At 41.7% G+C, this 22670-nt stretch overlaps 1 protein-coding gene across 1 annotated transcript in view; it reads left to right on the forward strand.

Annotated features, from left to right (window-relative positions):
* COL6A6 (collagen type VI alpha 6 chain) overlaps positions 1–22670 on the forward strand; it is a 418546-nt gene that overhangs the window by 384425 nt on the left and 11451 nt on the right. Inside the window, exons 33-38 of the mRNA XM_073630332.1 lie at positions 1535–1571; positions 3035–3046; positions 5920–6410; positions 9025–9121; positions 19435–20079; positions 20956–21034. Of these exons, the coding sequence (XP_073486433.1) occupies positions 1535–1571; positions 3035–3046; positions 5920–6410; positions 9025–9121; positions 19435–20079; positions 20956–21034 (1361 nt within the window). The remainder of the gene's footprint in view (positions 1–1534; positions 1572–3034; positions 3047–5919; positions 6411–9024; positions 9122–19434; positions 20080–20955; positions 21035–22670) is intronic.

The following is a 22670-nucleotide window of genomic DNA, read 5'->3' on the forward strand; positions in this document are numbered from 1 at the left end:
TTAACCTCCCTGGCGGTACGATTATTTCAGATTTTAGGTGCTGAAAGCGGTACAATTATTTTGCATGGAAATTTGGTGTTTTATACTGTAGGCCTAACCAAACAAGAGTCTAGTAGACATCCCGGGTATGATAAAGTTTGAAAAATGAAATCATAAATTTATAATATAATAAATAACTATAAATAATTATAACAAATAATAATATAATAATAATAAAAATGATTCAATAATGTAATCAAATCAAAAACACTGAAATTTGCTCAGTTGCAGAATTGTCGCTGTCATTACTTTTCAGTGTTTGATGATGGATTTCCCCACAAATCACTATCGCTCAATTCTGTGAGTGATTCTAATTTATTATCGCTGTTTTCTAGCTGGTCTAAAACCACTTTTGATGTAAAGGGACGGTTTTGGTTGTTATGGACAATCTCGTTTCCAGGCAGAAAGAACAATTTTTATAATATAAAACTGCATGCAGGACACTGGGCAGACCACTAGGGACAAAGGGGATGTGTAATTATTCGATACAGTACTGTAATCTGTAAGATTACAGTATACTGTATCGATACTGTGTGTTTTACTTTTTGAATTTGGCGGTGAACTCCGTCCCCGTGCGTCGCACCGCTCTCGGGGAACGGAGCTCGGCACTGTGAATCCAGCGAGACACGGCGGCTCGCCGGTCACAGTGGGGAGACATCGCAGGATCCAGGGGACAAGGTAATTAACCTCTACATGGATCCTGCGATGCGATCCCGAGTCTGGCTCGGGGTTACCGCTTTTGGTATTGAAAATCCACCCCGATCCAGACTCGGGAATACCGCTAGGGGGGTTAATGGACTGGCTGAATGTACCAAGTTGATTGATCGATACAACCAGCCTGCCGGATTCGCTTGCGATTATCACAAGCGGCTGCTATAGCCACTAGGGATAATCACTGTCGTCTCCCGGCGGGGGCAGCTTCCCTCACCCCCTGCCCGAAGAAGACAATGGGCCCGGCAGGAGGGATTCCCGCATCAACACTGTCTGTGTTGATGGGGGAATCAAGCAAATTTCTTTCCTGCAACCTGTGGTTGCAGGAAAGAAATTCGCTCCATGAATGGCCGGCCTAAGAAGCCTGTCCTTACGATTAGTGCCGGACAGCCATTAGACTGACCACAGAATATAACATGAGGGCATAGCCCACTAAAGCAACATCAATTAATAGCAAAGTCAAAGCCGCAAATAAAGCTGTGACAAAATGTCACAGAGTGTGTGGGTCGGTGTTCAATTCTTCTGAGCTGAATCTCCTTAGGTCAGTGGGACGTGCCACAGAGTAACCTTTTCCAGGGTTCCGGTTCACCCCTTACCTCACATAATTGTAAATAATCATGATGTAATGCCATGTTTCCATCAATCAAGGCTTCCTTACCCATATGAATTCAAGGGGTGTTCATTGTGGCTATGCAGTACCTACCTTATATTACTGAGACAATTTTGGTGGGAGCTGAAGACAGGAATGTGGTGTTAACTACATTTTTTTCTGTTTACTGCGCAGCCATGTGAACTTATTGACTTTATCCGCAAGACATGCCGTAAGTATCAATCGACTGTATATCTGATTGTCATTATGTTGAGTTATGCATATGTGTCTCCATGCAATTGTCTGTCTTACCAGGTTACTATTTCATAACATGATATAATTGAATGAGCCTAATTTACTAATGGTTACTTGACTATATTGGTGTCAGTAGTGTATTTAGGTTTTGTGCTGCCCTAGGCCTGACTAAACTCGTGCACCCCCTAATTTAAATATGACCCACCCCTTCCTGTCAAGGCCACACCCCTTGCTGTTTAAGACCCGCCCTGAAATTTTTCAAGTGGGGACACTAGCTCTGAGGGCCTGGGGGGGGGGGCAATGGATTCCCTTAATTTGCATAGATTTCCTCTCACTTCCTGTTTGGCTATGGGGCAGGAAGAAAAAGGAAATCTCTGAAATGGGACAGGGATGGTAAAAAATAAACTGACTGGTCCATCCCTTTTTGTCAATGCAAATGAATTGTTAAGCATTTCAGCTAGCCCTTTGACTTACATACCACAATCAAACTGCATAGCCAGGAAAGTTGTTTTTTTAGAGGTGTACTTGGGTTTTCACTTTACCCTGGATGAGGTCTAGATTAATACAAAATGGCATATTTTAAAACAAAACATACACAACTAATAATATATGGGAAAAAATATGTTAAAACATCTTTGCAATTTTAAAGCTTATGTATACAGGCAAAACTTTTCTTTTTTTTTTTTTTTGGAAAGAATAAAGGTAGGTAAAATCCTTGTTGGTTATTTTTTGCTGTCTGTGTACCATTGGGGATACTTCCTCACTCTTCTTGTACCAGAAAAGTAACAGGATGTTAGAGGAATTCTCCTCTTAGTTGTCACTAAAACAGGTGCCCCATGGGAAGATTTAACCTCGCCCTTTGTTCTTGTGAAACTCTAAGGGGCCCATTCACACGGAACACAGTGTAGGAAAGGTGCGTTTAATCCACGTTTCCAGCATTGAATGTGAAAGTGCAACCCTTTCGGGATGCACGCAGGTGCCATTACTTTTTAATGCATTTCACAAATGCAGTGTGTTTGCGGCCACCAAACTTATAGTACTACAGTACCATGCGGTTTGGTGGTGAATTATGTGGGCTGTCAAAACTGGAATGCGATGGACATGCAGTCCTTAAATCTTTGGTTTTCCCATCACTTTCTGTCTCTGTGACAGTGGTCAACAGTGCAAATAGAGGGTTTAATCTCCCCAGAGGGACACAGACTAACCCTTCCCTACTGTATCCAAAACCAAAAAATTGTCTTTACATACATATACTGTATATAGTGAAACAAATCAGAAAAAAATAAAGAAGAGAAAAATCTTGTGTCACAATTGAGGAAAGGAAGAAGAAAGCAAATGATCCCATTGCATTCTAATTAGCAAATAATAAAAAAACTGAATTAATTTTTATTTTTAATGTATTCTAATACTAATTTACTTCTACTCCTATTTCTCTTCCAGCTTGCTGCCAAGGTAAGAAAATTTCAGCTTTTATACTTTGTAATGCCTAAGTAATTATAAATATGTCAGTAAGCTAAAAGGGATGTGAAATATGTTTCATAGAGTGACCTTTACAGGCTATGTAGTCTGCATGAAAAATACTAAAATACTATTTAATCAAACTAATTATGGTAAAACTGCCCTTACTGTGCAAAATAAGAAGGTCTATGCCATATAAGCTAGCTGCCAGAGTTGTAAAAATGTATGCAGGTTAGTTAAAGGGTAATTCCACTCATGGAAAAAATGTCAAATAAGAAATCTTAATCTTTAATTCTATTCTTTTCCATCTGTAGAGCTGTAATTTTTGGTAAAATTAAATGTAATATAGCAACCTGGAAGCACTTCGTACACCACTGGTATATGAAACACCCCCAGAAATGTCATTGCCTGCTTGTGGATTGGCTCACTGATTTTCCCAGAAGTCTGCACTAAGATACAAGTCAGATTTTAGGCATCTGACTTGTTTTTAGGCACAAAAATGCTATTTTTGGTGAGATGCTCCCAAAGGGTTAATCACTCATTGGAGCCCTGCAAGTGCACCAGCTGAATATCCAAACAAAAGAACTTGCTGCTCCAGGTGAGACAGGAAGCCTAATGATATCATGGGTGCCCACCTCGGCTTGCCTCCGCATACGATCAACATTGAAGAAATGGCTGCACACCAAGATCCATGAAAATTCTTATTTAATGAACGAACATCCCAAGTGTTACAAACAGTTCAAATGGTAAATGGGTTTACCATTTGAACTTTTTGTAACACTTGGGATGTTCGTTCATTAAATAAGAATTTTGATGGATCTTGGAGTGCAGCCATTTCTTCAGTGTTGAAGTGCATCAGCTGATTGATAATAAAGTTACTCCCTTTCAGATTCACTGTACAGACAACAAATCACCTTTTCTTCAGAGCAGTAACAGATAGGACTCTGTAGCAAAGTTTCTTAACTGCTTGCCGCCCGCCCACCGTCAAATGACGGCGGGGCGGGGCAGTGCGGCTCTCCTTCTGGGACGATGTCATATGACGGTGTCCCAGAACGGCCACTCTTGCACACCCGTGGGGGAGCGCAGCGGAGCGATCACACCCGCACTGTGTTGCTAGGACACGGCGCAACCCCGATCTCTGTAAAGAGCCGCATCCGCGGCTCTTTAACCATGTGATCGGTTGTGTCCAATCACAGCCGGTCACATGTAAACACGGAGATGTCGGTAATCGGCTCTCCTCGCCTCACACTGACAGAGTGTGTGGTGAGGAGGGCCAATCAGCGGCATCTCCACGCAGGGGGACATCTAGGAATGTAATCAGGGCACTGATTAAAATAGAGCAATATAGTGACCACCAATGCCAGCAATCAGGGCCCACCAGTGGCAACAATCAGTGCCCACCACTGCCCACAAGTGCCAACAATCAGTGCCCATTAGCGATGCCAGTCAGTGCTGGCTATCAGTGCTGTCCATCACTGCTGTCAATCAATGCCCATCAGTGTCACTCATCAGTGCCACCCATCAATGCCCATCAGTACTGCCTATCCATGCCCACCAGTTCCGCCTATCAGTGCCCACCAGTGCCGCCTATCAGTGCTCACCAGTGCTGCCTATTAATGCCTATCAGTGCCACCTAACAGTGCCCATCAGTGCCACCTGTCAGTGCTCATCAGTGCCACATATCAGTGCCCATAAGTGCCATCTCATCAGTGCCCATAAGTGCTGCCTCATCAATGCCCACCAGTTCAGCCTATCAGTGCCCATCAGTGTCATCTAATCAGCGCATATCAGTGAAGGCAAAAAATTACTTAGTTACAAAATTTACTGACAGAAAAAAAGTAAAAAAACATTTTTTTTTTCAAAAAAAGTCTTTTTTTTTTTGTAAAAAATAAAAAACCCAGCAGTGATTAAATACCACCAAAAGAAAGCTCTATTTGTGTGAGGAAAATGATTAAAAATGTGTTTGGGCACAGTGTAGCATGACTGCGCAATTGTCATTCAAAGTGCGACAGCGCTGAAAGCTGAAAAATGGCTTGGGCAGGAAGGGGGTGTAAGTGCCCTGTAGGCAAGTGGTTAATATCTCTGCAATGTACATTGATCACACAGAGGGGATTGTTTTTTTTCTCAACAAAAGTGAAGTTTCTCTTTAAATTCAAGAGATTCTCATAACGTTCTTCCAAAAAAAAATATACTGCAATAGGAACTGCATAGGGCAATATGCTCCAACAGCAATAATCCTTCCTAAGTTTCAAAGACATTCAGACAACTCCTTGGATCAACATTTTGCCATGTTATTATAATTACATTATAAATATTACTAGCCATTAATAATTTCTGCAATTAAAAACACAGTTACTGGGGGAGATCATTTCACATTTTCAATGCTGTTACAGTAAAGATCGCATTCAATTTGCAAAGGTTACACATTTTTTTTCTACAGTCTCTAAGTGCCCCCTTGTAGGGACGTCAAAGCTCAATTGAACATTCTTTTTAAATTAGCTTGATAAATTCATGGTGCATGAAAACAAAACTTGTGGAAAGTTTTCCTTTTTTTTGTAAGAAAGCAGCCACAGTCAAAGCAAAACATCCTGCATGCTGCAGAGTACCACTGAGCAGCCGTCTCTCTGCAGCATTTGCTTTGCAGGGGGAGCTAAGCTGCTTAGTGAAAAAACCTTCAGTGCTTCTGCTGTGAACCCTGAGGGTTAATTGCTCCACAGTTCTTCCAGCTTAAAAGGTCAGTTGGGTCTTGTGTGCTTCTTGGTAATAATAGAAAAATACTCCCTAACCAGAAATTCATATTACCAAAAATGTTAAAGTTTTGCCTCAGGATGAACAATCAATGCTAACTGCTTATTTACTTTGTTTAGAAAAAGCTATGTGTCCTGCCTACCCAACAGAACTGGTCTTAGCTTTGGATATGGCCAGTGGTATGACACCAGAAATCTTCACAAGGATGATAGAGATGGTCACATCACTTCTGAGCAACATTACAATCAGGGAAAAAAACTGCCCCGTTGGGGCAAGAGTGGCAGTGGTGTCCTTCAACACACATACCAAGCATCTGATACGTTTTGCTGATTTCCACAGTCAAGAACAGCTGTTATCAGCTGTGAAGAAGATAACTCTGGAAAGCTCTGGTCGTCGTGACATCGGAAACTGCATGAGATTTGTAGGCAGGAACATCTTCAAGAGATCTGTTCAAGGAGCCACTGTAAGAAAGATTGCAGTGTTTTTCAGCAATGGTCCTTCCGAAGATGTTGTTTCCATAAATACAGCAGTGATGGAATACAGCGCTCTTGGGATTATACCAGCAATTATTGCGTTCACCCCTGCACCTGCGATCAAACGGGCCTTTTCGGTATGAATCCACATTGCATATCTCACTGTACCTATTGGCTATTATTATTTGAAAAGGAATCTTTTTTTATTCATTCATTTTTTAGGGAGATTATTAATTTTTTAGGGAGAAGCAGTCAAACTTTAGACTAAGAAAGTTTTAAAAGTTCTCTATACTATTTACCTAGCTACGTCTAAGCTATCAGCTTCTTAAAAGGGATTTTTTGTGACAAAGTTATAAAATACTTTAGATTGGAAAGTATAAACATGGCTATCAATGTGTATTTCTCTGATTAGTGCTTATTCTTTCACTGTTCCTACATCTGTAAACTTAAATCACATTAGTTTTGCTCACAGGTGTAAATGTAAAGTGTACCTAAATCCAAGAAGAAAAATGTAAGTGAGTAAGCATTGTCACCAAGAGATGTGTTATTGGTAATCTGGAATATAATACATTTTTTTAACTTGGGGTTAGGTACACTTCTGTCTCTCCAATAGCAGTCATAAGGAAAGTAGTGGAGGCTATAGCAGACATTGGGGTTGATTTACTAAAACTTGAGAGTGCAAAATCTGGTGCAGCTCTGCATAGTAACCAATCAGCGTCCAGGTTTTTTGTCAAAGCTTAAAAGATTTTTCACCTTTTGGAGCATGTTAGATGTTCCACCCGCCATGTCATTCATTCACGGTCCTCTGTGAATGGGAAACTACAACTCCCATCAGTTTTTGCGGCTGTCAGCTTGTAGTTTCAAAGAACTATCATGGTGCTGTTGAGCACTCTTGTAGTTCATTGTCTTTTCCGGTCAGTATTTATCTGCCTACCCATATGAGGTAAGAGCAGACAGATACAGTGAGAAGTCTGCAGGAGTCCTGCATGGCTCCTGTGATCTGCTGATCGCGGGTGCAATGCTTTCCAGGCTCCAAGTAAAAAAAAACAATAAATGCACTTTTTTTTTTTTTTACCTGAAAAAAGATGTGCATTTATTATAATTTTAAAAAAAGTGAACTTATCCTTTAATTGAACAAGCTGAAGTTAGAAACTGATTGGCTACCATGGACAGCTGCATCAGATTTTGCACCCTCCAGTTTTAGTAAATCAGCTCCATAAGTTTATGAAAAGAAGTTGGTCACAGAAAGGGCAGCAATGAGTTTACCTAGGATCAAATTATATGTAGCTTGCTCAATAGTGTTTCAAACACTTCAGCAAAATGCAATATACAGTACTGTATGACTCAAAACAAGAACACACAAATATCTTTATGTGCTTCTCCCGGTATTTCAATCATCCTTAGATAGGATCCATAAGGTGCACCTGGATCTATGTAATGAGATGTAGCCTGTGTTTGGTCTGAACCACCCCGCCGGATGCTCATGGAGCAACATGAATACTCAATAATGCAGAGATTTAAAGCAACTTAGCAGCAACTATCTGATATGTTAAACTGAATTTCAGTTAAGCCATTGATTGCTTGAACTTTCACCAAGATTTTATCCTTTCACCCTTTATTATATACAAAAATCACCTTAATCAATGCACTTTTTTCATCACTTTTTGAAAACTATTACTTTATTAGGGACAGAGCAATTTTTTTTTTTTGGTCCTAAGCATTTATATATACAATTAGAAGATGGAGCTGTGCTAGCGCAGCTCCATCTTCTAATATCATTTGCTTATATGTGTATCCCATATTGCGCTGCTGCTGTGTGCCTTTTTTTCGTTTATATTACCGGTATTTTTTTGTATGTTTACTAAGCACTGTATTTTCTACTTTTTATTTATAAATACAGTAGTAAAAAACAGACTGATTATTATAAGGCTTCTTTATTCAAAACCTCAGGTCATAGCTTACAAAGTTCTGTATGATACCGGTTTTCAGAGATGTTCTATTCATACTAGAAGGTGCTAAAGCAAACCTGTGATTTGGCCTCCCCACTGGCACATACTCACATTTTCTTCATTCCCCTACATTTCCTGTCCTAACGTGACCACACAGTCTGTGACTAGAGTGACTTAAGCTTATATAAGCTTATATAATTTTTCCTTTCCTTAACGGGGTTGTAAACCCTTGTGTTTTTTCACCTTAATGCATTCTATGCATTAGGTGAAAAACCTTCTGTCACTCAGCAGCCCCCCGGAGCCCCCACTATACTTACTTGAGCCCTGTGTTTCCCACGACGGGAACGAGCACACCAGCTCCGGCCGGTGTCTCGTGTGCTGATTGGATAGATTGATAGCAGCGCAGCTGGAGGAGAGGGCGGGGCAGAATCCTGCTTTCTGTGTGAATAGATGCAGAATCATGACACGGGAGTGCACCTGCATGGGTATCCATGAAGGAGAGCGCATCTCCAACAGGGCACTCGAGAATAGGAGAAGCCAGGAGCGCCGCTAAGGGACCCCAGAAGAGGAGGATCGGGGCCGCTCTGTGCAAAACTAAGTGCACAGTGGAGGCAAGTATGACATGTTTGGGGTTTTTTTTGTTTTTAAAACCCTGAACCTTTACAACCCCTTTAAATACTAAGTAGGTAGGATGTGGTCCCTGTATGTATTTTAATTTTTTTAAGGGTATATCCAGACTATTTTGTTAAAATGATTTACATAGTTTGGAACCTAATGTAATATTTATACTTTATTTTAATAGATAGATGATACAGGAACTTTTAAATTGATTGATATTCCTCTAAGGGCTGATTATAAACCACTATTAAGAACGTTACAAGCCTGCACCCTTTGTTTTGGTAAGTATTACAAAAAACATACTTCTATTAAACCAAATTTGTATACAATATTGCTTTTAAGAATAATAAATTCTAAGGTGTACATATAGCCAAAATTTTCCTTTTTAATTCGGATAGAGGGTTAAAACTTCTGCCATGTTATTTTTTGTTGTTTGCTTACCATTGGGGCAATTTCCCTTTACTGTCTGTCCCAGAGATGAAACAGGAAGTTAAAGGAAATTTAAAGTTAGGGGAACTTCCCTATAAGACAGTTATCAATAGAACAGGTGTTCCCATTGAAAGATTTTCCTCCACCTCTTTTTCTGGTGACAACACTAAAATTTTCGATTTTCCATCACTTTATTTCTCAGTGACATATATTTTAATTTTTTAAAACAACAGTATGACATTCAGATCCACCAGGCTGTGCAGGGGGGAGGAGTGGCTGGCTCAAACTGTCAGCAGGGCACTGAGAGACTGAGCCAGCTGCTGGTCAGCAATCTGGGTTGATTCGGACATTAATGTGGGGATCCATCCAGAGCCCGGACCAGCTGAGTGACGTCAGCTGACAGCAAACTTTGGCCCGTTGTTGGCTGAATACGGGTCACAGGAGTGCAGAACCACATGCACCCCTGTAACCCACAGGAGAAGTAGGGCCAAAAGAACTTTGGCCCTACTTCTCCTTTAATAACTGGAGATATTTTTAGTCCCCATTTGTATGATCTACCTACTGACCATGCTAAGCATGGAATCAAATCTATTCTAGCATAGTCAGGTTGCTTCCGTGCTTCTTCTAATGAAACCTTCACATCAGTACAGTGTTCCTGTAGTTCTATAGTCAGCTTGTGACATCACAGGCTCAGATACCCCTTACTCAGTGTGATTGACAAAAACCAATCTTCTTGTGGTGTGTCCATCCCAGTTTTTGGAGCTCAGGAGGGTGAAAGGCTATAGCAATCATTTGACTTCAGCAACAAAAAAAAAAAGGTACAAAGGTTTTTTGTTGGGTTTTATATTGTTTTATTTATACATAAAACCTAAAGAAGCTTTCAGCCCTGTATTTACATCCTACTTTAAGTCATCCCTCCTTTTCAATGAAGGTATAATTTTTAAAGGTGCTGTAGTCTCTATGCTCCAAAAGTAGCATAGATAATTGTCTTTTTTAAATTCTATAAGTGCAACACCTAGGACAAAATTTTAAAGTGATTGTAAACCTCAGACATAAAATATGAGCAAAATATGACCCTCTATAGTGTGTACTTGTCTCAATCCAGAGCACTAAGTGTCATTTTTGTTCATTGCTTCATTCCTCTGCTCATCAGCATGAATCACTTATAACGAGTTTTCCTGACACCAAGAGAAAAATAGTGATGGGGAGGGCACAACCTCGGCTCTGTTCCCCTGCGCTGTATGAAGGGGGTGTGTCCTTTTCCTTCCAATCAACTCTAAGAGCTCTCCACCCTGATGGAACTTCAGCTCTCCGCCCCCTGCTTTTTAGAGCAGAGAGATCCTGTGTAAATTCTGTACTTTGAATGGATGTAGAAAATAGAATACTGCAAATAAGCAGCTACAACTTATGTAGGCAGATTTGTTTAATCTCTGCGTATCACCTGAGACCAGTCACTTTCTGTGAATGTTTACAACCACTTTAATTGACATTCAGTTCTAAATGAAAAGTTTAATACATTAAACATTTGTAAAATAGATTTTAAAATGATATTGAAAGTTAAAGAAACAGCCTATTTTGCCCTAATCGCTCTGCTCCTAGTCATGGACCATATGAGGTAATAAATGATGCAAGGTGCAATTTGGTGCCATTTGGGGGCAGAATGCAGAGCTGAAAGTCAGAAGTACCTGTGTTTTTTCTAACACACTGGGAAGTTACTCTGTATTCCTTCAAGGCAATTTAAAATGCTGCACCCTTTTTTTTGGGATTACTCCAGATTATTATCATGTAACTGTATGTCATAAATTATGAATCAGACCGAGACAGAAGTACAGTTACTTGTTTAATAATAATAAAAAGGTAAACAGAGTAAGCGTAGTAAATACATAGCAAGAGTTCAGTAACCAGATCGTGTAGTCAGCCAATGCCAATGTCAGAGAGCCAGAGATCAACGTAGTAGTACAGCAAGCAGGATCAGGAGCCAGAAGGGACATCAGCCGGGCAAGTCTTCAACATGAGCGCAGGAGAAAGTCTCTGAGATGTGACCAAAGGCGGATGAAGGATGAAGTGAGCTGGACGGCTTTAAGTAGCCAGGACTGACGAGCAGATCAACAGCTGAGTCACTGTGGAGAGAAAGGAGCTGGCAATTAGCCAGCTCAGAGAAGGAAGGGCTGAGCCCAGCCCTGACAGTACCCCCTCCTCAACGACCCCTCCCCCTCAGAGGACCACCGGGCTTGAGGGGAAAACGTCTATGGAAATCACGGCGGAGGACAGGGGCATGTACGTCCGAGGATGAGACACAAGAGCGTTCCTCCGGACCATACCCCTTCCAATACACGAGGTACTGTATGCGCCCATGAAACCTACGGGAGTCAACAATGGATTGTACTTTATACTCCTCATGGTTCTCAACCTGTATAGGGTGAGGACGTGGCACCGAGGTGGTAAAGTGGTTGCAGACCAAAGGTTTCAATAAGGAGACATGAAACACATTAGAGATGCGCATACTAGGAGGAAGGCCCAACACGTAAGCCACTGGGTTAATCCTGGGAAGGATACGGAAAGGCCCAATAAACCGAGGTGCGAACTTCAAAGAATGAACACGAAGTCGGAAGTTGCGAAACGACAGCCATACTCTGTCCCCAACCTGGTAGGAAGGCGCAGGCAGGCATCTGCGGTCAGCATGAAGTCTGTACCTATCGTTAGCATGTTGCAAAGCCTCCTAGACTTGTGCCCAAGTGGAACGAAGGCCACGGAGATGCTCCTCTAACACAGGAATACTCTGCGGAACAAACGAGGCAGGCAACACAGAAGGTTGGAAACCATAGTTCGCCATAAACGGGGGACAAATGGGGAGCTGAATTCAAGGCACTATTGTGAGCAAACTCCACCCACGGTAAGAGGTCTGACCAGTTGTTATGATGGTCAGAAATATAGCAATGTAGGAATTGCTCCAAGGACTGATTGTCTAGTTCTGAGGCCCCGTGATACGCAGAGGAGAAAGCAAGGTGAATACCCAACTGTGCACAAAAGGCTCGCCAGAACCGGGACACAAACTGACTACCCCTGTCTGAGACAATCACCTTGGGTAGCCCATGTAAGCGGAAGATCTCCCGAGCAAAAATAGAAGCCAGTTCCTTAGAAGTAGGCAACTTCTTGAGTGGAATACAATGCGACATTTTCGAGAACCGGTCAACCATCATAAGGATAACTGTGTTGCCCTGGGAGTTGGGTAATTCCACAATGAAATCCATAGACAGGTGTGTCCAGGGCCTCTCTCCATTGGGTATGGGTTGTAGGAGGCCCACTGGAAGGTGTCGTGGAGTTCCACTCTGAGCACCCACAGGACAGGCAGCTACGAAGGCGGTTACATTAGCACGTAGACTAGGCCACCAGAATTGTTTGGAAATGGCCCAAAAGAGTTGATTCTTCCCAGGGTGGCCAGCAGCCTTGGGAGAATGGTAAGTCTGGAGCACAGCAGTACGCAGACTCTCGGGAACAAAGCAGCGGTCACAAGGTTTCTCAGGAGGAACATCGACCTGCAAGCAAGAATTTTGTCACCCAAAGGAGAAGTAAGACTGGTGCGAACCGTAGCCAGAATACGATCAGGAGGAATCACAGGAACTGGAACCGACTCCATCTTGGATGTGGAGGAAAATTGTTGTGACAAGGAATAACCCCTTTATTCTTAGTACTGGTTAAAATGAGACAATGTAATTAAAACTCCACAAGAAAAGAGCCCATCGCGCCCTCCTGGGAGAGAGGCGCTTAGCCTCAGACAAGAATGTGAGATTCTTATGGTCAGTACGAATGAGAACCGGCACAGTGATACCTTCAAGGAGATGTCTCCATTCTTTCAGGGCTAAAATGATTGCCAACAGCTCTCTGTCACCAATCTCATAATTGCATTCTGCCAGTGACAATTTCTTGGAAAAGTAGCCACACGGATGCATAGCGCACTCATAGTTAGGGCGTTGAGGCTGAAGGGTGCCAACTCCAGTCTCAGAAGCATCAACTTCTAGGATAAAAGGCAACGTAGGATCAGGGTGTGCCAACACAGGAGCAGAAACAAAGGCAGCCTTGAGACTCTTAAAGGCCTTAATGGACTCCGAAGACCAACTCTGTGGGTTGCCGTCTTTCCTGGTCATATCAGTCAGGGGCTTGACCAGAGACGAGAAGTTATAAATAAACTTCCGATAATAGTTGGCAAAGCCAAGAAAACGCTGCAGAGGACCTAAACGCACGGGTCGAGGCCACCGTAGGACCGCTTAAAATTTTTCTGGGTCCATCAAAAAACCAGCAGTGGAAATGACATAGCCCAGTAACTTAACCTGTTCAAATGGAATTCACAATTTTCCAATTTACAATAGAGATTGTTCTCTCTTAGTCTCTGAAGCACACGACAGACATCTGTGTGGTGGCTCCCCAGGGACTTGGAAATTATGAGGATATCGTCGAATTAAACCACCACACATAACTGCAACAAATCTCAGAGGACATCGATAATGAACTCCTGGAAAACTACCAGAGTGTTACAAAGGCCTAAAGGCATTACGAGATACTCATAATGACCTCATCTGCAGTGCTTCTGCAACATACTCCTCCATGGCCTTATCCTCCAAGACCGACAAAGGGTAAACCCGGCCACGAGGGGGTATGGCACCAGGTTGAAGGTCAATTGAGCAATCATTCGACCAGTGTGGAGGCAAAGTACCGGCTTGACCTTTGTCAAAGACATCGCTAAAATCGCAGTACTCCTCCGGCAGGTAGGAGAGTGAAGAGGTGCACAGGACCTTGGCTACCTTCTGGAAGCATCTCTCGCTGCACTGTGGCGACCAGGACAGAGCCTCAGCATGGAGCTAATCAAAAGAAGGGTTGTGCCTCTGTAACCAAGGATAACCATTAACCAGCGGAAACTTAGGTGAGCAAATAACTTGGAATTGGATTATCTCATGGTGAAGGGCCCCTACGGCCATGGACAACAGAACAGTCCCATGAATCACATGGGCAGGCTGTAGAGGTCTCCCGTTAAGAGCCTCAATGGCAAGTGAAGTGTCACGCAGCTGCAGCGGAATCGAGTGCTTCGATACAAAGGCAGCATCGATGAACATGCCTGCAGCCCCAGAGTCGATTAGAGCCTGTATCTAGATGGATGACTCCAAGACAGGGTAACCGAAACCAGGGGCTTATCCTTCCAGGAAACTGGAGACGAAACAACGCCACCTAAGGTCTGTCCGTGACAGGACCTCAAGGATCGGGCGTTCACTGGACGGGTAGGAAAAGACGTCAAAAAGTGACCAGCCTGGCCACAATAAAGGCACAATCTCTCCCTCCTCCTAAGAGCTCTCTCATCCGCAGAGAGACGGGTGAAGCCCAATTGCATGGGTTCATCTTCACAGACCGACTCGGTACCAGGAGGCATGAGAGGTGAGGGAGGCAAGGGTGGGACTGCAAAGCTCGGAGACAAATGTACAGGAGGCTTGCACCAGCGCTCCTTAAAAGAGAGTCTTTCTCTGAGTTCGGAGTCAATGAGGGAGGCAAATGAGATCAGCCTCTCCAGCTCAGTGGGTATATCTCGGGCTGCTATCTCATACTTGATGTTATCCAAGAGACCATGAGAGAAGGCAGCGACGATTGTTCCAAGCAACCTCTGCTGCCAGAGTACGGAATTCAATGGCTTAATCGGCAACAGTTCTCATACTCTGATGGACATGAGGCTCTTGGCAGCAGAAGCGGAGCATGTGGGAACGTCAAATACCCTTTTGAAGGAAGCCACAAATTCTGGGTAACTCAAAACCACGGGTTTTTGCGTCTCCTATAGAGGGTTTGCCCAGGCCAGGGCTCTCTCAGGAAGCAAAGATATCACGAAACCTACTTTGCTTCTGTCTGTGGGAAATGCCTGAGGCAGCATCTCAAAGTATATCTCAACCTGGTTGAGAAACCCTCTGCATTGAATTGGATCGCCCCCAAATCGATAGGGAAGCGGAGCGGAACCAGACATGCCTCTTATAGAGGTAATACTCAAGGCAGGTGCCTGCACAGAGACTGGAGCAGCAGCAGGGACGGCCTGCAACACAGGTTGTACCAGAGCAGCCATAGTGGAAGATTCCAGGTGAGCCATGCGACTCAGGAGCATTTGTAATGCCAAGGCAAACTGATCCATGAGGTGATCCTGGTCATCCAATATGGAAAAAATATTACCAACAAGTGGACTTACTGCATCTTCTGAATTCATGGCCCTCGCCTACTGTCAGAAACCATGAATCAGACCGAGACCTAAGTAGAGTTAATCACACTAGTTTAATAGTAATAAAAAGGTAAACAGAGTAAGCGTAGTCAATACATAGCCAGAGTTCATTAACCAGATCGGGTAGTCAGCCAATGCCAATGTCAGAGAGCCAGAGATCAACGTAGTAGTACAGCAAGCAAGATCAGGAGCCAGAAGGGACGTCAGCTGAGCAAGTCTTCAACAGGAACACAGGAGAATGTCTCTGAGATGTGACCAAAGGCGAAGGCAGAGATGAAGTGAGTTGGACAGCTTTAAGTAGCCAGGACTGATGAGCAGATCATCAACAGCTGGGTCACTGTGGAGAGAAAGGAGCTGGCAATTAGCCAACAGCTGAGTGGCCGGCTCAGAGAAGGAAGGGCTGAGCCCAGCCATGACACTGTACATGCCTGCCCAAGAACCATTCAAGATTTATGTGCACAAAGTGCAAGGAAATTGCTCAATAGAAGGTCTAGGAGTTCAAATGCGTTCAGCTGCCTGCTTTTAATATTGATGCTTGCTCACAAGAAGACAACACAGAACAGCCAACATGTATCGGGGGCTCATAGATCTCCCCTTTCTTTGGGTCTTGAGTTTGATTAAGAGATTGTAGTATATTTGGGGAAACAAACTGTTTCCCCAAATATACTACAATCCTGTAAGCCTGAATGCCTTGACCTACGTATGTGACCACGACCATTGTTTTAAAGGTTGGAAAGTGAAGGCAGACTTTTTCATGCTACGTGGCAATGTATACTGTACCTATATATAGTATACTGTATTTTAGCCATCTGGCAAATATCAGACTTTATAGCTACTTAATTCACCCCTTCCACAAATTCTTTTTCTTGAAATGTGTCTTGAAATTTGTGTATAATGCTTTCAAATCATTTGAAAAATGTTCTATATTATATGCTAAAAAAATGTAAACTCCTTAAGTGCAAAACATCTCACTTGGCCTTATCATTTTCGAAGCAGGTATCAGATTCAGACCTTCCAATTTATCAGTGGCGGCCTGAGACCAGGGGCCACCCCAAACACTTTACAAATGCCTGTATGCACATACCAGAGACCAGGGTGGCCCCTGGTCTCAGTGGACAGTATGTTCACAAATTCACTGTATAGATGAATGGCACAGACCAGCCTTTTTCAACCAGGGTGCCTTCAGGTGTCTTCAGGGGTGCTTTGGAAAAATACTTAGAAATTGCCCAAAAACTGTATGCAAGTCAGCGGGTGGAACAAGCCTGCCTAATAGTTACACAAAGCCGCAGGTTTCATAGTGCACCATTACAACCTTCTAGCTGCTAGTGTCCTAACAACAAATGCTGCCATTGGTTGATAAGGAGGATGTCGGACACCTGCACAGCATCCTAGTTTGCCCCTCTCCACCAGGGTCAAATTAGCTGAGTTAGGGAGAGAAAGAGGTAGAAGAGAAACATAGGAATTCTAAGAAGTACCAGTGTGCAAAGGTGTATTTGCTTTGGAAGAATAAATCACTGCTTATGTTGGGTGTCCTACGCATTTGGATGTTGCTACATTATGCAAAACTATTTGTTTAGTTTTAGAATGGGGTGCCTCGAGATTGTGTGGAATTTTAAAGGTGCCTTGACTGAAAAAAGGTTGAGAAACACTGACATAGACAACCTGGTATTGTACTTATTGTACTTTTTATATATTTTTTGAGTGTGATCATTATACAATTTACAAAGTTCAATTAAAAGCATCTTTAAAAAACACTATATTTACCTTTTAATATTAGTATTTACAATTTCTACAGTAATTTCCCACAATTTTAGAGGATTCAATTGCTCTCCCAAGAACTGTAAAGTTTTTATAGATAACCTGAAACCTTCCTTATTTATTTTATTAATTGATGTGTGACATATGCATGTCATGCTGAACAATTCTGCAGGTTTTTACATGTACACCATTCATATCAGTCTTTGTCCCAAAAAGCAGCTTACAGTTTTATGTATTTTTCATAGTCAAACAGACACCCATAGGGCCAGTATGGAAGAAAGCCAGTTTGTTTATTAGTATAATTTTGGGATGAAACTGCAAAATCTGAAGGAAACTCATGCAAATTTGGGAAACAAATATAAAGGGGAATTTATAAAAACTGGAGCAGCCAGAATTTGAAGCAGCTGTTGATGGCCACCAATCAGCTTCTATTTTTCATTTTCAAACTTTAACTGAATAAGCTGGAAAAAATTGGTTCAGCTCTAGTGTGGTGTAGGATAATCTGCCCACATCCCTAAATAGATATAGAACAAACAGAGACCCTCAGGTGGGACTTTCTAGGACAGAAACTCCAATTGAGCATAGGACAATAGAGTATGATGAAATATACATTTTTAATATCACAAAATATAAAAGGACACAGACTAGAGGTGGATCAAGTCTTCCCACACTTGTGGACATATACAGCTAAGGCATACTGTAACATTCATGTATGCAAAGTGAATCTCTTTTATTCATCTAATTGGACACCAACAGAGCTGTGACTACATTTACTCCTCTTAAATAAACCATACCAAACATATAGTCCTACAGCATGGCTCCCAGCCCCTAGGCTCTGGAACCCTTGGGTCCATTTCTGGACAATAAGCGATTGAGATACTCAACTTTCTGACCCCTTGGTGCGGGTGATCCAGGGGGTTGGGCTTTCCTGCTCCGCCCCCCCTTTTGGCCGTCAGTGGGGTGACCGCCCTGTCTTCAGTCTTCCCTGGATGATTCAGAGCCAGCAGAGCCATGTTACCCTTGTTTTAACAAAAACCTTTAAAGTGATACACAAAGATACCTGCTTGTACATGATATCATATATACCTTCACCACTTGCCCCTGATGAAGAGGAAAAATGCATGACCTTGAAACATGTTGGGTATCACTCTGTTCATGTGTCCAAGAGTGATACAAAATTAGTGGTTGTGATATCATGAGCAATGTTGTCTATATTGCTTATTTTGCATCTATTTAAATGTACTGTACCTGACACAGTCTAGTCTGTGTCCTTTTATATTTTATCATACTCTATTGTCCTATGCTCAATTGGAGTTTCTGCCCTAGAAAGTCCCACTTGAGAGTCTCTGTTTGTTCTATAACCGAATAAGCTGAAGAAACTGATTGGTTGCCACACACAACTGCTCTAGTTTGATAAACGTCCCCATGCAGTGCAGATAGTATTCCTAGTCGTAATTCATCCCATGATCCCATCACTTCAAAAGAAGTGTTATCACTTGGCCTAAACATTGACACTTCAATACTTTCAAAGTAATGATGTTTCTATAAAAACATAGATAAGAATTGCCCAGGTCAATTTTTGTCTGTCAAATTTGAACGTTGAACAATAAACACATAGGAAAAATAACAATGCCTTTGAATTTTGGTTTTGGAGATGAATTCTAAGTATATAATGTTCAGCAAGGGAACCATGCAAATGGGTCCTTAAAATCAACGAAGCCCAAACTTTCACTGGAAACTCATATAACTAGGCTGAAGCTGTCCTCTCCTAGACATATTATGAGTAGGACCAGCTGACTGGAATAGAAAATGTTGCCTGAAAAAGAACAAGCAGCAATAAGATGGCTAGATACAGTTGCATAAATTATGAACATGCTGTTGCACCCATACAGAAGACATCATTCAGAAGAAACACTATCCACGTGGTCATCAGGAGTTGACATCATACTTATGACAAATAATAAAAATAGTAATAACCATGCTATCAATCCCTTCTTGTTAGAATAATTCTTACAAACATTTTGTTTTCAAATAGATACTTAATGTAATAGCATCTTTGCAGTTTTGTTGACATACATAGGTTTGGCCTTTTCATTATAAATAATGGCTCTGCTTTTTTTAACCAACTGTCATCCTTGCTTATACAGTCATTTTCAATTTCAGATAAATGTAAGCCAGATCCTCAATGCGTGAACAGACCTTCACTCCAGAGGCCTCCTATGGATGTGGCATTTCTGCTGGATAGCTCATACAACATGAGGCAAGATAACTTTGCAGCAGCCAAAGGGTTTATTAGTACAATGATCGACAGGCTTACTGTCTCAAGCACTGGTGACCGGGTGGCTCTAGTAAGCAACACACCCCCTAACTTTAGGCCAAGTAATGAAGCAAGCCCTCATGTTGAGTTTGATTTATCAACCTATGATAACAATATACTCTTGAAGAAGCACCTATTGAATGTCAATCACCTGCAAGGTCCACCTGCTCTTGGCATTACCTTACAATGGACAATTAAGAACATTATGTCCAAAGCATCGAATGCAAGGAAGCACAAGGCTATCATCATAATATTATCTGGAGAGACAAGTGAATGGGACAAACAAACACTTGCCCAAGCTTCCCTGAATGCCAAGTGTGAAGGGTATCCAATATTTGTGCTTTTCACGGGTAAAACATATAATGATACTGAATTAATGGATCTTCCCAGCATTCCTGTGGATCATCACCTTCTGCAGCTCGGTAGAATTCACAAACCAGAGTTTGGATATGCGCTTGGATTTACCCATTCTTTTTTGAACTCCATAAGGCGTAAGTACTTTTGCAAAGAAACAAATAAAAAAAATATAAAATGTCTCCTCCATTGCACATACAGTAATTGTATATTTATCAGCCTATATAAAAGTATATCTAAAGGCAAAACTTTAGATTGTCGGTTTTGTTTGCTATCTGTATCCTATTGGGAAGATTTTTCTTCACTTCCTGCCCTGAGACAAAACATGAAGTTAGAAGATAGCTCTTCAAAATAAGGAGGAATAGCCTCTTATATAGTTGTTACCAGAACAAGCATCCCAATTCAAATATTCCTCTTCTGTTCCTGTTCTGGGGAAAAGTCAAATTTTTGGAGGGAGGAAGAATCACTGTAGTGGGAACACAGATCTAAACCCCTCATCACTTTATCCAGAATGCTAAAAGGTTTTGTTTTTAGATACAATTTAAAACAAAGCACCAATTTTAGGAAAGCAGTTATGTATTTTCACACTTTCTTCTATAGCTTACTCCATTTTCAGCAAAGACAGACCCACACCAATCCTGTTTCTAATTAGCAAAATTAGTGTTCAAATGTTCTAATCATTACACAGATCCAACTATAATAAAACACAAAGGATTTATGTTGCATTAAGGCATAACTATATGAACTTTTGCTTGTGATTCAACCGCCTGGGCCCATGATGTAAGAAAGGCCAAAACCATCTACTGCTCTGCTGTAGTTTTATTACCAAATATGTACATATGTTTTCATGTACCTTTCAATACACAATAATTTAGATAACTCCAGAACTAAACAGGAACACCCAAGGTTTAGGTATGAGATTAGGATCTTGATGTTTTTCATCATCTCACTGATAATTACAATGATTCCCCAATGCTCATTAAATTCTGTAAATACTGATTTTTTGTGTATAGGATCAATAAATAAATATCCACCACCAGAAATGAAATCGAAATGTTCTGCTGTTGGCAGTGCCCGGGGGAAAAGGCTGTCGTGAGTATATAATTTTATATTTAGTGTTTATATTTAATGCTTAAGGTTTTATATATTCACAGGGCATTAATGGTTTATTTTTTACTACGATGCAAAGAAATTATAATTTTAAAATAGTAATATGTACAGTCAGTATATTTAATAATCTAGTAAGAAACATCTATTTATGAAATCTATAAAATGGTAAACCTTAAGATTGATATCGGTGGTGGTTGGTGTTCATTTTTTGGGGGACTGCAGCAAACAAACCTGCCCCCCCCCCCCAAACATGGCCTTACCTTAGGAGGACGATGGCGAGATGGTGGTGTTGGTGCTGGATGCGGGGTAGGGCTCCTCGAAGCTGAAAGAGTCTGTTGCTGCCCTTCCACCTGCTGCTCCTCGCTGCACATGGTTTGCGGAGGGAAGAGCTGGGGTCTTTGCTTTTCCTCCCGGCTGAACAGGAAGCAGGTCCTGAGACCAAATCGTTTTTTTTGATTGTACAGGAGGAGAAGCAGGAAGACATTAGCAAATACAAATTCACTAATGTCACACGTGCTTAAAAAAAAAAAAACACACACACTGAAATGCATGCGTCCGGCCCCCTGCATAGAGATTAGGTGCTGGGCGCATAGATTGGGGGGCGGCGCCCCTGCGCCCCTTATGAGTGGGCCGCCACTGATTGATATACTAAAGGAAAATAGACTGTTTACTTTGCAATGGAAGCTGAACTTTACAAGGGAATTTGCCCCAGAGCTTAGTGAATGAGGTGAAGTTCTGCTGACTTCCATCATCCAATTATGTGCAAGCAAAAAATGCAGTTTTTTGTTTTCCTTGCGTGTGATTGAGTATTGTTTGCATAGTGAAACTTCACCACATACACTAAGCTCTAGGGCAACTTCCCTTGTGAATAACCTATTTGCTTTTAGTAAATAATCCAAAATGAGTGATGAAAATGATTGGTTTAGTATCATATAAATCATAGAGGGCTGTTTTGCAGGCATTTGGTGACTACAAAGCTCATTACTGTCCCTATAAAAAAGATTTGGGTAAATGTTTTTCATTAGGTTATATGCTTCTATTTTTCCTGTTTTCATGGACTTTGCTAAGCTCAGGCTCTTGGTGCATGTCCTGAGACTACTGGTCTGTTGTGTGGGTTCTGAGCCAGCTACACATCTATGTACAATAATAGACATGTGCATTCGTTTTCGTCTGAATGCATTTTCGTCCGAATTTCAGGTATTTTCATTATCGTTTTAACAAACGATAACGAAAGTGCAGAGTCCGAAAAACGAAAGATCCTACATAAACAAATGCTTTATTTTCGTTGCTACAACAGTTCGATATAGATAGGAGATTCGACATGATGATGACAATAACAATCTGTGTCCATTAAACCTGTGGTCGAATGTGCCTAACCTTAACTCTATTAGTCCAAGATTATTCTACATAGACAGAAAAGATTCGACGTAGGGGAGAAAAGATTCGACGTAGGGGAGAAAAGATAAATAAAAATAATGATGATGATGATGAATGTTATTGGCTGATTGTAACCAAAGAGGAGGAGCAGTAAAATAGCTAGAACTAAGTACACACGTACTTTGGCTTATGGTGTCTGTTGAAAGTTCTAAGAAGATTCGACGGAGCAGGTAAACTATAC

This window comes from Aquarana catesbeiana, linkage group LG05 (genome assembly GCF_042186555.1).
Source record: "Aquarana catesbeiana isolate 2022-GZ linkage group LG05, ASM4218655v1, whole genome shotgun sequence".
Lineage (NCBI taxonomy): Eukaryota > Metazoa > Chordata > Amphibia > Anura > Ranidae > Aquarana > Aquarana catesbeiana.